At 40.1% G+C, this 13404-nt stretch overlaps 1 protein-coding gene across 1 annotated transcript in view; it reads right to left on the reverse strand.

Moving 5' to 3' along the window:
* The window catches only part of HECTD4 (HECT domain E3 ubiquitin protein ligase 4), a 169583-nt gene extending 156890 nt beyond the window's left edge, over positions 1-12693 (reverse strand). Inside the window, exon 1 of the mRNA XM_011356054.2 lies at positions 12220-12693. Coding sequence (XP_011354356.1) covers positions 12220-12396 — 177 coding nt within the window. The 5' untranslated portion in view covers positions 12397-12693. The remainder of the gene's footprint in view (positions 1-12219) is intronic.
* Between the last annotated feature and the right edge of the window lie 711 nt (positions 12694-13404).

Genomic DNA, 13404 nt, shown 5'->3' on the forward strand with positions numbered 1-13404 from the left:
ATTATATGTATTTGTTTGAAAAACTTCATTGCATTAGTCATTTCAGAGCTTCCCACTGGTTGCTGAGCTAAAGCTGCCCTTGGTAACATGGCTGAGTTTCTTTTTTTCCCTAACATGTTAAGTTTCTAAGTATTTCATACTTCAATATTTGCAAAAATACCACCTCTATCACCTGTGTGGACTCAAGGCACTGCCACTCAATAAAAGCTGGTAAGTGGACACAGTTCACTGAAAACCCTGAAAAAAGTGATTTCTACATAGAAATGTTCAAAATAAATAGAATAGGGTTCAAGTCACTATTTAACCATAGAACAACTAAGTTAAACAAAAATTCATTCAAGTTCATTAAGGTTTTTAGAATGATGATCAAAGCAAGGTATTTTCAATGAACTCCATCTAATCTGTTTTCAGAAATTTCTTAGGAATTCACTATATTCTATGCGAAATTCATTCTGCCCTATACAAAATCAAAGGTCTTAACCCCACGATGCTTATCCACATTTCAACATTAACATTTATTGCAATTGTTGGGATGTGTTCTCTTTTGTCTAAAATGCAAAGTATAACTGCGATTAAAATTCTGAAAGTCTCATCTAATCTACTTTAGTTCATCAAAAACAACTACCTATTCTTATTATTCTCTATTAACAAATTTTCCCTTACCTATATCTTCAACTCATATCATTCATTAAATCACAGTCTTTCATGTGTTTTAAATGCCCCTTTTAACATTCAGTTCAATCAATATCCAATACTTGAGCTCTATATTAGCTGAGCTACTACACTGGTAGGTACTCAGTGATGTACAGTCTGAAGTGGCTGCTGTCAAAGACCTTATAATAATATAGTATGCAAATAAATAACATACATATGCAATACTATGGAAATAACACATGAAACGGTGACTGCTTCTTACTGGAGGCATCATAACAATTTCATGGAGGAATAGCATTTGATGTGTATCTTGAAGGATAAAGAGCAGAGTTCCAAAAACGGAGGTGGAGTTCTCCAGAGCAATGGAACCCCATAAACCAAGATTATAGGAAAGAATGTAGAAAGTGAGTTTGCAAAATATAGCATTCCTGGGAAGAGGTAGGTAGGAAGGGAGTAATGAAATAAGACTGGAAAGATACAATGAAGACAAATCATAGGTACCTTGAATTATAATTTTATTTTGCAGAAAATGGGAAGCTGCTGAAGGTTTGGCCAAGGAGGTAACATAACTGTAGTGTAGGAAGATTACTCTGGCAGCCACGTATAGGCTGAGCTGTGCTGATCTTATTTAAAACAGTGGAATTAACTAATGTCTCGAAGATAACAGGTTATCAGGATCAAGTGCTACCTAAAGCAGAGGTATAGTGGAAAATCTCTCAGAAGAACTGAACTAGAGTCTTAATCCTAGTACTAACAAATCATATGACCTTGGACAAATCTTTTCAAATCTCTTTTTTAGCCTTTTTTGCTAAAATAATATGTCCTCTACTGCCCCACGTAGTCACTGAAAGGATCAAGTGAAAACAGAATATACGAAAGCCCTTGGAAGACTTGCTGGCCATAGGTCTCTGTCACAACTACTCAGCTCTGCGTTGTAGGATGAAAGCAGATAATATGTGAACAAATGGGCTGGTTACGTTTCAATGAAACTTTATTTATAAAAACAGACAGCTGGATATGAGGGCCATAGTTTGCTGACCTCTGTATAGGGAAGCATTATCCAATAGAAATATATAAAACTCATATGGAATTTAATATTTGCTAGTAGCCACATTTGAGAAGGTAAAAAGAAATCAATGAAATTAACATATTTTAAGTTAAATAATATGTTACTTAACCCATTGTACAAAATATTATCATTTCAACAGATAATCGATTTTAATATTATTAGTGAGATATTTTACCTCTCTTTTTTTTTTTTCTTTGCATTAAGTCTTCAAAATCTGGTGCGTATTTTACACTTTCGGCACATTTCAATTCTGACTGCCCACATTTGAGTAGTAGATACCAACTGGACAGCACGGTTCTGGAAGCCAGTTAAGTAAAACTGTTAAACTTTGACAATACCAACGTAAAATAACAATTTGAACAATAAGAGAAACCACAAGCATATAATTGTATTCCTTAGAGAAGATGAAAGCAAAATAAATTTTTGATTTTAAAAATGTTTCTCTCGGGATAGCAACTGTTATTGCTTGAGGCCACTTGTTTAAAACAGCTTGTTATTAGCAGTATAAGATACTGATATAAAGTATAAAGTATGTTAATGAATTTTTATTTGCATAGCTTCAGTTGACCACATCCTCCTCATACAAGGGGGAAAACCCCAAAATCTTTGGTGAACAAAAAACTATTCTATTTTGAAAGAATTGCTTGTTACTTTTTAGCAGATAGTCTATTTTCTTTTCTTTCTTTTTTTTTTAAAATAGCTTCCTTGTTAATGATACAGTGTTTGGCAAATCAGCAAAAATCAGATCACCCAGGAAAACTATTATTAGCTAATAGCTTGCAGTCAGTAGGTAATGGAAAAATTTGTAAGAGGATAACATTTTCTACCACAGAAAGTATTAAGCAGTTTAAAAAATGTGGCCATTTTTATTTTGAACAATTGTAAATTATACTGGTCTTTAGCGAACTTAACTAAAAAGAGACAGATGCTTAGAAAAAGACAGTATCTCAGGCATTTAACCTTTTGCAGTTTGGTGAAGCCTGTCACTCCTTCTCAAATAACACCTTTAAATGCATGAAATAAAATTCATGAGATTATAAAAAGCCAATTAGAGTATACTGAAATAGAGTCACCAAAATACTTTTTTAAAAAATGTGTAATATCAACATAGGAGCTTCATTATTAGTATATTGAATAGCAACATGTAATACTATAATTTCTAAGTGACAGAGAGCATAAATAATATTTCAAGGTATGTTCAACAATTATAATATGATATGAAAATATCTATGATCTCTACTGTTGACAAAGTCACAGGCACTGCCAGTGCTACTCGAGTCTGTGACTACATTCATAATTAAAGGAAATGCTGAATTTCAGCTAAAGATAAATAAAGTTATAATTTTTCCTATTCAATTTCACACACACCCTGAATTCTATCCATGGATCCTATGGATTCCTGAATCTTATTCAGGTTTAGAACCCCTGAGAAAAAGAAAACTTTTCCTAATTATAAGCTCACTCAAAAAATACTTCCTCCAAAGTTCCCCAAACATAATTTTACCTTTCCACCCATTTGGTTCTTTTCTAGATGAAATAAACTGGTAGCTGTCTTTCGGCTACACCACTCCTGGATGATCAGGAAGGAGTTAATATCGAGAAATAAGGAAGGCGATTCTTCATTTATGAACCACCGCTTTGATGAAAATACGTTGACACAGTGTCTCCTTCAACATTCTTAATTATTTTATTTCAACAGTAAGAAAAGCAAACATATCAATAGAAATAGGAGGTCCAGATTTGCCAGTCTGTCCTGTAAACAGCTACATCTGTTATATTAGACTTTGTTGGTTTGAAATCAGTAATGCTATAGAGCTATAGAGCACAAAGCAAATACGGTAAACACAGAAAAGATCTGTTACAAATGCAAGCTGACTGTTAATATTTTGTTGGTATAAAACCACTACTTGAATGACGCATCTGAAGTTATTAGCATTACTAAGCCTACGATTTGCATAAAATAGTTTGCAAATTACGCATCTCCTTACCATTAATCTAAAATTGCTATAGAATGTGTTATGACCTAGTAATTCAGCCAACTGCAGGTTTCAGCAGAAACACTAGGGATTCAACTGTGTCTACTCCAAGTGTCCCATCGTGGAACATTAATTATTCTACAATTGTGCTTAATAGCACTTTAGAAACTCAAAGCTCCACACAAATATTCAACATCACTGGGAGAGGAATCATACAGCACTATAAAAATCCCTTTAAATTATAAACTGTCATTAGTAATGGGTTGCAGAAACATGTTTTAATAATTACTACAAATTTATAATTTACCAAACTTTGTCAAACAGATAACATTCTAAAGGCTAAAAATCTTTCGGCCTCCTATAAGCTGAAATTATCTTTAAAATAGCAGATGTGAAGAAAAAGCAGTAATGTACATCCATAAATTACTAGGCAGCCATTAAAAATTATGTTTTTAAGTCTGATTTGACAAAATGTTTCCAATAAGTGATTAAAGAATACAAAACTGCAGAGAGCATGTAATCTCAATTATATATGTATGTATATATGTATATATACACATATGTGTTTGTGTACATATGTGTGTATAGACATATGTACATATGTGTGTATACATATATACATACATACACACATACATATACACACACGGATTAAAGAAGAAAACAGTCAAAAATTAGTGTGTCTACTTCTGGATGGTACAATCAAAGAATATTTCTTTTCTCTCTTACACTTTTAGGTATTTTCTCTATTTTCTACAACATCCATGTATTACTTCTTTATAATCAAAAACGTTCTCTATTACATAAAAATACAATCAATTCGATATCAGTTTTTTTCATATAGGTCAAAAAATGTAGGGTTATTCCCTATGTTGGCACGTAGAAGAGAAAATTTTAAGACAATCTGAGTCGAAGCAGTCTGCATAACCATTACTATGCACTGTGAACACAGTCCAGGGGCTGGCAGGGCGCTTCCCAGAGTGGGTGGCTCCCTGGCTCTGCTGGCCTCTGGCAGCATCCCCAGCCCATCAGAATAAGACGCTGTTGCTCTCTTCTGCCTATATATGGTCATGGTCTGTTTTAACTGGATTACTGAGCAAAATGAGTATATGCCAGGAGGCCAAAGAGATCAAGCCACAAGAGAAGTCCTCCACAGTGGTGTGATAATATTGAGGCAGCATGAACAGAAAACTCTGGCTTCTTTCGGCTGACTGTGGCTCGGCATGCATTGGGTCCAGGTACCCAATGATATCTATTGGACTCATTTTTGGAGTGAAAGCCCTTGGCTCAAGCAAATGATAAATTTAAGCAAATCCATGAGTTCTAATATGGTCTCTATGAGGGCGTGAGGAAAAGAAGTCCTATCAAGCGCTGTTACTTGGGAGTATGAATTGGTATGGTCACTTTGGAGAAAATTTGGCAGCATCTATTAAAATTTAAAATGGTCACCTATGACCCAGCAAATCTACTTCTCGGGAACTACTCTAGAGAAATACTCCCATGCGTACACAGGCAGGCAAGGATATGCACTAAAGGGCCATTTTCAATAATGAAAAACTGAAAACAATTGAAATACCCATTATGGTAGGCTGAGTATCAGCCCCCAGGATATCCACATCCTAATCCCTGGAACCTGTGGATGTGGCCTTAGATGGCAAAGGAGCCTGCTCATGTGCTTAAATTAAGGATCTTGGGATGGGGAGAGCCTAGATTATCCAGGTGGGCTCTAAATGTAATCACAAGGGTCCCTGTAAATGGGATGTGAGGGGATTGGTCAAAGAAGACAATGTGATGACAGATCAGAGAGTAGGGGGATGGATTTTGAGGATGGAGGAAAGAGCCACAGCTAAGAACACGGGTGGCCACTAGAAGCTGTGAAAAGGCAAGGGAATGGATTCTCAGAGCCTCCAGAAGGAGCCAGATCTGCCAACACCTGACTTGTACCCAGTGTGACTCATTTAGGGCTTCTGATCTCCAAATATGTAAGAGAATAAGTTTGTGTTGTTTTAAGGTGCTAAGTTCGCGACACTTTGTTAGCATAGCAAAAGGAAACTAAAACACCCATCAATAGGGCAATGGCTAAATAAAATGGGCTATGGTATTTCTGGAGTCTTTCGCAGAACTTGAAAAAAAAAAAAGGGATCGATCTACACGTGGAGACATTGAAAGATCAAAACAAATCATTGAGTGTTTTTAAAAGCAAGTTACGGAAAGATATGTCTCACATTATAGTGTTATGTATATATACACGCACATAAACATATACATTCAAAATAGTCTGGAACATATGAAAAAATTTTCTCCCTGATTTAACTGGGGTAGGAAGTAGATGAGGGCCAGGATAATAGGTGGTAGTCAAAAGAAGTTTCAGTTTCATCTGTTATTTCCATTTTTTATAAGAATGTATTCATATATTCGTTTTTAAAAATTTAATGGATACATAAGCTGTGTTAAAAATGGATGATCAAAATAAAAGCAACACAATTTCTGCAGTCTTCTCTCCTGAAATAGCTATGCATTTGTCCCATAGTTGATCACCTGCTGTTACTTACATTTGTCTAAAACTATTGACTAAACATCTTGCAAAGCAGACCACACTCCTTGTGTTCACCCTGCAACCAGCATTGTAAGACAAGATGGAAAGAGGGGTGGGAAAGAGAAAGCATGGGGCCTTTTCAGGAACTGAGGTCCTTTTATAATCATCACTGCAGGCACCTTATGACTTAGGAAAGAACAGGTGCATGACAATCTCCCCAGTAGCCCTGGCCAACAGGTGGTATTTTGTGACAGTCAATATGGAAGCCAAGAAGACAGATAAAAATCAAAACTGATTTATTTAGCAAGACCTTAGGCATATGATTGGAAGAAAACTGAAATGAAGACTATTATCTCATCTGCCTAGCCATATTGCAAATAAATTGAGAACAAAGAAAATTCCAGAGGGACCTGCTTCCCTCCCTCCCTTCCTCCCTCCACCCCCGCTGCCCACATCATTATCTCCACTACCCACTACTAGAGAAAAAAAAATTCTGTTGATGGGTTGGTTTGTTTTCACATACAATGAGCACTGACTGAATAAGCATAAAATAACTTTCAGCAACATAGCACCTTATAAAGAGAGTCCATACACTGAATATAAATAATCACATTCCTCCCTATCTAACCCTTACGTTAACCCTATTAGAAGTCTAACACAAGGGTTTTAGAGCCTGGACCCTGGACCGGAGTCAGACAGATCTATTTCAGTCTCAGCTTTGCTACTAACTGTACATCTTTTGTCAAGTTACTCCACTTCTGTGCCAGTTTCCTCATTCGTAAAATAAGGATGACAGAACCAACCATATAAGGTTTTTATGAGGATTAAATGAGATCATGGATGGGAAGTGCGTAGCACTGGGTCTGGCATACAATATGCTGACTCTACTGTCATAGTGGTGGTAGAGGTAGTGACAGCGGTGACAAAGAAGTTGCAGTGGAAGAAGAAACCAGGGATTACTAAAGGTACAGAACTTGCCCAAGGTCACATGGCTGGTAAGGGGTGGAGCTAGAATCCCAGTCTGACTCCTGAAACCTGACTTTAACCTCTAGGCAATACTGCCTCCCACGGTCTCCAGGTGCTTCATTCTAACTTTACAGCCCACCAGCCAAGCCTGAGAGCTTTGCAGCCATTTGCCCAAGCTTCAGTGACTCTTATTACATTACAGCAAGATTCAGTGACTCTTATTCCAGCGCTCATTAATTACATGGCAATTAATTCTACTGGTGAACATAGGTAGTTTATTCATTTATTCATTAACTCTTTTAAATCTAGAATTTGGAATCCTATAAAAGTACATAAACACTTTCCAAAGATTTTTGACCAAAGGATAAACAGGCTGGTAGTAGTCTCATAGGAGAATAGATTAAATTTTAACAATCTAAATGTTGTCTCAAAGATTTCACTTGAGTATCTCACAAGTATTCAAAGCCTTGACTATTTCAGTGGATCGGCTCCAAACCCAAAGGCTCCTTCCCTTACATGGCAAATAAAAAAACAACAAACAGAAAACCCCGCCGAGCCTTATTTCATTTCCTAAATAATATCAGTAAAGCATTCGGGGCCTGTGTGGGTTTTGTTTGTTTTATCGAGGTATAATCGGCACAAAATAAACTGCACATATTTAAAGTGTACGATTTGATGAGTTTTGACACAGGTACACATACAACCGTGAAACTATCGCCACACTCAAAACAAGGAACGTATCTATCATCCTAAAAGTTCGCTCGTGCTCTCCTTTGCAATCCCTTCTCCCATTCCTTGCGCCTGCCTCCATCCCCAGGCAAAACTGATCCAATTTCTGTTACTACAGGTTAGTTTGCATTTCCTAGAATTTCACATAAAATTGTAGAGTCAAACTCCTGTTTGACTGGGTTCCTGCACTCAGCATAAATCCATGTTGTGAGTATCAACGGGTCATTTCCCTTTATTGCAGTAGTACATTGCATAGAGGTTCCATGTTTGTTTATCCATTCGCCTGTTGATGGCCATCTAGACTATTTCCAGTTTTTGGCAATCACAAATAAGGCTTCCGTGAACATTCATGTGCAAGTTTTTGAATGGTATGTATGGATGGGGGCGTGGGATCTTTATAAACAAATGCAATGAAAAATGAGAAACACTAACCAAAATGCCTGGGTTCAAAATTAATCTTAACTATGGGGTAAAAAAATATCTTGGCCACCTTGAGCAAGTCAACTGGCATCTCTGTCAATATCCGCATGATGCCTGTCCCCACCTGGAGTTTGTAAAGAAAAACAAGGAAGCAGAAGCCTTTTGGAACTTCCACAAATAAACTATTGTGTTTTTTTTTCCTTGTAAATTCCCTTTACTTTAAAAAGATTAATGCTCTATGAAATGTAATGCAAAATTCAATAATATTTGAGCTGTTTTTGAGCTATTGCTTTCTCTTAGATTTATATTCATTTCAAATCTTAAAAAAATTTCCAACATGTTCTTTGCTTTTGTCAGCAATGTGAAATTAAATACAGATAGCTATTTTAAAGGTCAGGAAAAAGCCTCACTCTGCATTTCTAATCCACTTAGAGTAAGGTCCAAAGTCCTTATCTATAAGGCCCTACTTGATCTGCATCTCCTGCCCCGCCAATCTCCTATCCCTCTCCTCTCCCCTTTGCTTACTGGGCTCAGAGCTCCAAACTAAGGATGCTTCCGTCTCATGGACTTGGCTCTTGCTGTCCTCTGTCTGGAATATGCTTTCCTCAGTAGCCATATGGTACACTCTCTCACTTCCTTCAGATCTCGGCTCAAATGCCATCCTGAGTTTTCCTTCCTTGCCCGCCCTATGTCAAACAGCCCTTCCCCATCATACTCTCCATCCTCCCTTCCCAGCAATACTTTTCTCCATAGCACTTACCATTTGACATTTATATACAGTATATGTCATATCATACATTTGATTATTAGTTATTGCCTATATCCTCCCACTATAATAAAAGCATTTTAAAGACAAGGATTTTTTTTTTTTTTATTTCCTGTTATGTCCCCAACATCCAGAATAGTGAGCTCAGCTGACTTCTGAATTCCAAATATTCATTGTATAAATGTGTTGATTAGACACTATTTATTGATTTTAAAAAAAGACTTTTAGAATTTTCTGGGAAGAAAACTTTTAATTCAAATGCTCTTCTCTTACTTAAATTAAAATGCTAAATCAATGTTGATCTACTTCTCAGGATGGGTTCTTTTTTCGTATTGACATTTAACTTTGAGCAGCACTTATAGAGTGAAAAGAACACTGGAATTGAAAGGCAGGAAAGCTATGGTCTAGTCCTTTGCCCTGCCATAAGTAGCTATGCTACGGGGACCAAGTCATGATCTCTTCTGATCTCACATAACTTCTCTCTAACATGAGAGAAATTATTATCTCTAAAGTCCCTTCTTGCTCTAAAATTCTGAGACTCTACTGTAGTCTTAGGCATGAAGGTTGCCAATCATAAATTATTCAGCTTACTTTGAGTCTCATCTCTCAAAATGCAAAGATGTTAACTTAAGGATTCTATAGAACTATAAAACCCTGGTGAAAAATGGCCATTGTTCACCCATATGTCCACAGGAAGCAGAGGCTTGGGATAGTGTTCTTCCTAGGGAAGCTAGTTTTTAAAAAGTTGATGAACCTCTAATCTTTCTCAAATAAGAAAAAGAATAAGTTACTAGAAAGGAAATAAAGACATCTGCTTACTTCCCTATCTTTAGCCAGTTGTGAAATTTTAAATAACTACAAATATGGGTATCATACATGCATAAAGGCAGTAGAGTATTATGATTAGGAGTAGATGTGGTTGAGACCAATGGTCCTGGGTTAACATTCAGGCTCTTTTCTCTGTGTGTGATCTTGAGCAAGCTGCATACTGGCTCTGCACTTTACCTGCCTCATCTGTACAATGGGCGCAATATTTACAATTGTTAACAATGGGTAACAATGTTTACTACTAGGAACCTTTTGAGGATTTAGTAAGATGATACCTGACACATAGGATACACTTAATCAATGTTATTATTATTAAATAATTAAATGTGAATACATCCACACAAACACAAATCTGACTGCCACAAAAATGATCTTAGCTACCCATTTCTCCTGATACTATGTAGCCTATGTGGAAAGGAATGAAAAAAGTTTCATTCCTTTCATAAATGTTTCATAAATGGTTCATAAACCAGTTGTAAATGTTTATCGCCCATACACATATTGGTTTCTCAGAAGTCAGACCATAAATTTTTTTAGGTTCCCTTTTTTTTTTTTAATCTATCAGGCCAGAGATGTTCTTTCTCTAAAATCATTCTTGTGTGGAAACATCTGACAAATTCACTCAACGCATTTTGTACAGTAAACATCTTAGGAAAAACCACCTTGACAACCCTGGTATTTTTAATCATTCCTATTTTTTTAATCCTAAAAATAAATAAATTACACATGTATAAGATTCTTGGATCTGTGAACTTAGATTATTATTAGTCACTCAGGACAAAGAGCATCCACTTCCCACATTTCACTACAACAGAGCCAATTAAGTCAAAAGATTCCACCATCACAGCCTATTACCCCTTGAGTTGTCAAGACGATAAGACACGCAGACACACCTCGCTTTTTACAAAATAGGCCCAAATAAGATACAATAAAACTATGATTCGATGTGAGGAATTCCCTACCAACTTGTATCTTCCTTTTTTTTTTTTTTTTGGTGACCAGACTGTAAAATAAGTCCATTTAGAGTTCACAATGGGAATGCTGCAACCTCAACCTCAAATCCAGACACAAAAATACAGTGGAACGTATTCGCATCTCAAGCACGTCCAAATGTCTCGGCCAATGCGATCCGATCACTGCCGCTTCCAGAAACACACAGTAATGGGTTTCTATCCATTTCTATAAATGCTACTTGTGCGAAAAGCCAAAGTGCATGCAAAACCGCAAAACACAAAAGATTCCTCGCATTCCGTTTATAGCCAGAAGACAGGCCATACTCTCTGCGTCCTACCCCTGAGAGTCCTCTTTGCGACAAGAAGAATTTCATGACACCCCATGCTACCTACACATCAAAATGTCATCCCACAAAGTGGAGGGGGGGGTGCAGCATCGGCATCCGCGGCCTCGATGAAACCATACTGCCAGGAGTCCCACCTCTGGGCTAACGCGAAACCAAGTTAAGTCAGTGTAAAGTTCCCATCATCCAAGCATATTTGGTTTCCTTCTGCCCCCCAAAGCAGCAGCACAATTGCTGGGATTGGCTTTTGCACCTGCCACGGCTCCTAAGCCTGGTTTCCTCCGCGATCCCCGAGCTCAAAAAAAAAAAAAAAAAAAAAAAGGCCTTGCGGCCTAAAGCGCCCATGACCCTTCGCGGAGAGCGCACGGAGGGCCACTGTAGCATCCCCCTCGCTGTCCACACCGCCCGCTTCGCTGACAAAGGCCCCGTGTCAGTACGAGGCATGACACACAGAAGTTGCTGGATTGCCTATCGCGGACCTGCAGCTGCCACTACCCTGCTCGAGAAAAAAAAACAACAACAATACGAAACTGGGGAAGAAAAGGGGAGGAGGTGTATAGCGTGAAAATTAAAATGTCCCCAAAGCCAAGCAACCTGGGTGTGCCCTGGAGGTGAGTCCGAGGGTCCCTAGAGGAGAAGAGAGAGAGCTGGTGGGGAGGCGGCGGTGGCTCCTCCAGGGCGTGAAGGCCGTGCCGGGTGACAGTCTAATAAAATGCCGGGTGTCGGATCATTCAGAATGAAACCACAAATGAAATCCCCGGCGGGCATGAGGCTCCGGGGAGGGAGGACAGGCGGGCGGTCTGCAGACCTGTGGCCACGGCCCCCCGCCTGCCCGCCCCGCGCCCACACGCACCTGCCGGGCAGCCTTCGGAGGCCTCGGGGTCGGCGTGAGGCAGAGGTGTGAGAGCCCGACCTCAGGGGTGCAGGGCGGGTGGGCTAATCTGACGGCGGAGACGGGGAGGGGACAGCCTCGCTCACCTCCAAGTCGGTGTCGGCGGCCTCCGGGGCCCCGAGGATCTCGCTGGGCAGCTCCGCCAGGTCGGTGACGCGTATCAGCCCGTCATGCAGGAAGATGGTCTCTTCCTTCACCGAGAGCCACTGCGCCGAGTCCGCGGCTGCCGCCGCCGCCGCCGCCGCGGCCGCAGACGAGCCCATGGCCCCGGCTAAGGGGTTGACGGTGAGGAGCAGCAGCCCGGCCCGGGGAGACGCGAGCAGGAGTCTCCACGATCACCAGTCCATGGCAGCAGCCGCCGCGCCCGCCTGCAACGCCCCGCTCGCCGCCTCGCCCGTGCAGCTCCGCCCTAGGCGGTCCGAGATGCCATCCCCCCACCCCGGCCCCGGAGACCCCAGCCCCGCCGCCACCGTCGCCGCCACCCTGAGGAGCAGGATCCGCCTCTGCCGCTCAGCAGCCAACTGTCAGTGAGACGCCATGTTGGGGGCGGGGCTCCCAGCATGCCCCGCGGAGCGGACAATGCCGGCCCCGCCCACCCCTGGCTCCGCCCACCGCCCCGCTGGCCGGGCACCCAGGTCTGTGGTGCACTCAGGTCTCTGGGTCATCCACGTCGCCTTTCAATCCGTCTTGCCCTCAGACTGACCTCCCCCGCCTCCTCTTTTCCTAGCCATTCGGGGTCGCTCTGAGTCTGCAGTCCACCAGGAAAGAGGCCATTGCTTCCTTTCCTTTCCCTACTCAAGTGTGCACCCCTCGCTCCGACCAGAGCCCCAACCCTGGGCAGGTTCACTCCCTGCTTTCACGTTTAAATGTGATATATGCAAAAATAAGAGCAGGCGCTGCAAGGCTTGTTCATAAGCCGGTAGAACCACACAGTTGGTGCTTTTTGTTTACTAAAAAGCCAAGTACCCAATCAGCACTCAAAACCTGGTAAAAATAAGGCACCAGCCTCAATGCTTAGTGCCTACTGTCTAGCACTTGATAAAACTATTGTTATATTTCATCGATAGTCAACACTGATTGACATACACCTTAAAAATATGCACGCCATCCTTATAAAAATAGGAAAGAATTATATGTGTACAGAAGAATGTGTGGGAGAATACATATCAAATTGCTCATGTGGGTTGCCAAGCAGAATGGGATTGGTAAACTAGAATGGTAAAGGTGAGAATGCTCTCTTTGTATTATTTTTATACGTTAAAAAAATAAAG

Source organism: Pteropus vampyrus, unplaced genomic scaffold (assembly GCF_000151845.1).
Source record: "Pteropus vampyrus isolate Shadow unplaced genomic scaffold, Pvam_2.0 Scaffold23, whole genome shotgun sequence".
Taxonomy (NCBI): Eukaryota; Metazoa; Chordata; class Mammalia; order Chiroptera; family Pteropodidae; genus Pteropus; species Pteropus vampyrus.